At 43.9% G+C, this 3,931-nt stretch overlaps 1 protein-coding gene across 1 annotated transcript; it reads left to right on the top strand.

Moving 5' to 3' along the window:
- The first annotated feature begins 1,460 nt into the window (after positions 1-1,460).
- LOC111978186 (MARVEL domain-containing protein 1) lies at positions 1,461-2,775 on the top strand. The gene has a single exon (XM_024008102.2). It carries the CDS (start codon positions 1,711-1,713, stop codon positions 2,197-2,199), a length of 489 nt encoding a protein of 162 aa, XP_023863870.1. The 5' UTR covers positions 1,461-1,710; the 3' UTR covers positions 2,200-2,775.
- Positions 2,776-3,931: the final 1,156 nt, after the last annotated feature.

Raw genomic sequence — 3,931 nt, 5'->3', positions numbered from 1 at the left:
ACATCACCAACAAACTAACACGGTCCAAGCACACCAAGACAGTTGTGAAGAGGGCACGACAAAACCTATTCCCTCTCAGGAGACTGAAAAGATTTGGCATGGGTCCTTAGATCGTCAAAAGGTTCTACAGCTGCACTATCGAGAGCATCCTGACTGGTTGCATCACTRCCTGGTATGGCATATTTGCATTGCCCCCCCGTTACGTGGCTGATACTCTCTATTATTATCTCAACCACTCTACCCATATGTTTAGATTACCTCAATTACCTCAACTAGCCAGTGCCCCTGCACATTGACTCTGTACCGGTACCCCCTGTATATAGCCTTGCTATTGTTATTTTACTGCTGCTCTTGAATTATTTCTTATTTTTCTTAAAACTGCATTGTTGGTTAAGGGCTTGTAAGTAAGCATTTCACTGTAAGGTCTACGCCTGTTGTGTTCGGCACATGTGACAAATAATGATTTGATTTGGACCGGTGGAAATCTGTCCTTTTGTCTGACGAGTCCAATTTGGAGATTTTTGGTTCCAACCCCCGTGTCTTTATGAGACGCCGAGTAGGTGAACGGATGATCTCTGCATGTGTGGTTCCCAACGTGAAGCATGGAGGAGTAGGTGTGATGGTGTGGGGGTGCTTTTCTGGTGACCCTGTCTGTGATTCATTTAGAATTCAAGGCACACTTAACCAGCATTGCTACCACAGCATTCTGCAGCAAAACACCATCCCATCTGGTTTGCGCTTTGTGGGACTATCATTTGTTCTTCAACAGGACAAAGACCCAAAACACACCTCCAGGCYGTGTAAGGGCTTCTTGACCAAGAAGAAGAGTGATGGAGTGCTGCATCAGATGACCTGTCCTCCAGAATCACCTGACCTCAACCCAATTGAGATGGTTTGGGATGAGTTGGACTGCAGAGTGAAGGAAAAGCAGCCAATAAGTGCTCAGCATATGTGGGAACTCCTTCAAGACTGTTGGAAAAGCATTCCAGGTGAAGCTGGTTGAGAGAATGCCAAGCGTGTGCGAAGCTGTCATGATAGCAAAGGGTGGCTACTTTGAAGAATCTAAAATCTCAAATATATTTTGATTTGTTTAACACTTTTTTGGTTACTACATGATTCCATATGTGTTATTTCAGAGTTTTGATGTCTTCACTATAATTCTACAATATAGAAAATAGTAAAAATAAAGAAAAACCCTTTAATGAGTAGGTGTGTCCTAACTTTTGACTGGTATTGTATATAATGTAAATTTGTTGTAATTTACGATGTATGATATTATTCCAGTTTAAATAATAAAGATAGACCAATTTTATTTTTTAAAGCAAAAAAAGTGACAAAACAAGAAATGATTGTCTCATGAAAGAGAAAAATTAACAGAGTAAGCATTCCCCCCAGTAGGAGGAGGAGCAGCCTTTGAATTCCAGTCCGTCCCCTGTCTCCTTCCCCCAACCCATGGGTGAGAGGGGAGTGCTGTAGCCCTCCAAAGGAAACGGAAGAGACGAAACTCACACAATCCTCATTTTAAAACCCCGGGGCTGTGAAGAAGAAAAGACAACTCTTTGACAAACTTTACTTCTAACCACCTATTTAGCACTCCACCCTCCCTTTTTATTTGTATTTTTTGTTGTTGCTGTTTTTATTTTTATTTTGTGGCAGATTGAAAGCCCGCGCCCTGCTCAGTTAAAGGACCCAGTGTTCGCTGGAGCAGAGATGCCCCCCCAGCCGGCGGTGAACAAACATTTCTGGGACTTCCTAAAGAGTTTTCTCGGCATCATCCGAATCCTCCAAATCCTTTTCGGAGCAGGACTATGGGTCACAATCGCCGCCAACAAATACGAAGGCGCCATCCACTTCGTCCTGTTYGTGGCCGTGCTCTTCTGGCTTCTCACCCTCACCGCGTTTTTTATCACTCTCCTGGACAAGCAGGACCTTGTCCCCGTCTTGGGAGGGGACCGGTGGTTGCTTAGCAACCTGGTTCATGACATCGCTGCTGCGGTGCTGTATCTACCGGCGATCGGCGTCATGATCTACAAGACAAGGCGGTACGAGTACTGCAACCTGGAGCAATATAAACACCACTGCCTGTATAAAGTCTATCTGGCTGCTGCCGTGTTCGCATGTCTGGGCGCTGTTGTGTATCTTGTCTCGTCAGTGTATGTTGGCTGTAGGAAATGCCGGGGTGAGCAGACGGTGGTTTGAGAGAGGGGAGGACAGAGGGGGACAAAGGAGTAAGGGATATGTTGGAGGACTGGACTGGGGGAGGGAGGCAAGAGCTCTCCCTGGATAGGGGAGAGGAGGGGGGGTATTTTCTGTCCCACAAAGCAGAGTGTCCTCTTGTCTTGGCTCAAACTCCTATAGGTTTGTCCATATTTTATTCCGTAATTTAATGTCAGCATACAGTAGCTTATCAACGTAGGCTACAGTACAATACTTTTTTGGTACAGTGTTTTTGCGTTGACTGACAACAACATTCCGAAACTGAGCAGTCCACCGGACCTTTAACCAATACCTTTGAAAAGCATACCTCTTATGCTTTGCAGCCTACAACATGCTGTAATAGCAGGGACATGATATGACATGCCTTTGATATGAAGATAATTACACCATATTTGTTGCCAATGTTTTTTTTGTATCCTTTTAGCCAGAAATAACACATGTCTATATCAAAAACAAAACCAAGTATGTTCCTAATTATTCCTGAAGTGTCCTTCATGTTAAAACCAAATGTTGATTAATTAAACCAAATGTTGATTAATTAAAACCTATGTCATTGAACACCAGAGACAAGGTTCTCTTATTTGGTAATAACACCTTCTGCATTTAGGGGCAGATATCATTTACAGAGAAGTAGCCTATTGCTACCACTATTATTATCATTATTTTGCAGTAATAGGTCTACACCAGTTTGTTTCATTAATAGCTATTTCCAGAGTTATTTCAAATCTGAAAAGTATACATCTGCAGACTCTGTGTGTTTGCACCTGTTTGTGAATGATTCTGGTGTCGGTGGCTTTCCAAAATGAGAGCCAGTTTGGGGCTGGGAGTTCTCAGCTACTTCCTGTCTGAGACAAACATGCTTAACCAATCAGCAGGGGTCTCTGGGATGCCACATGAAAGACATGGAAGAGTGTGTGCTTTTACTCTGAAATCTCTGTGACTGGAACTGTGTGTGTCTGGGTACGTATATCTGAGTGTGTGTGTGTCTGGGTACGTATATCTGAGTGTGTGTGTGTCTGGGTACGTATATCTGAGTGTGTGTGTGTGTGTGGCTGGGTACGTATATCTGAGTGTGTGTGTCTGTGTGTGTGTCTGGGTACGTATATCTGAGTGTGTGTGTCTGGGTACGTATATCTGAGTGTGTGTGTGTCTGTGTCTGTGTGTGTGTGAGAGAGAGAGATGATACTGACTGGGAAGGGGAAGTTCCTACAATAACTAATGGTGGGGGGTTGATGTTGTGTGTGTATCGAGAGAGGGGGTGAGAAGTGTTGAGAAGTGGTCTGCAGGGAGAGTAGATGAGTAGTGGTCTATTCCAGGCAAACACACATTTCCTGCTAACTTAGAAAGCAAAAAGAAAAGCATGTGTGGCATGACAACGACAACAGAGTTGGAATAAGCAGAAATAAATCCAGCCACAGAGTGTATGACACAGGCTAAACCTAGCGATGTGAAAATGAAGGAAGAGATGTGAAAATGTTGGGACAGGACCTATGTTCTGTGCTGAGCCCTGAGTAGACTGGAGGACACAAAACACAAGATGGAATGGTGAGGCTAATGTTGAACAGATGCACTGCAGGGATAGACTGTAAATCTACCACAGTGTGTGTGAGTCATAAGTGATGGATCTGCAGCACAGTCCAAGCAAACAGCTCAGATAGAAACAAACAAGAACCCTCCTTCTCAATAAGACCTGCTAACTCTAGGCCTCCCTAAC

This window comes from Salvelinus sp. IW2-2015, linkage group LG18 (assembly GCF_002910315.2).
Source record: "Salvelinus sp. IW2-2015 linkage group LG18, ASM291031v2, whole genome shotgun sequence".
NCBI lineage: Eukaryota > Metazoa > Chordata > Actinopteri > Salmoniformes > Salmonidae > Salvelinus > Salvelinus sp. IW2-2015.
This window is presented reverse-complemented; position numbering and strand designations above follow the sequence as displayed.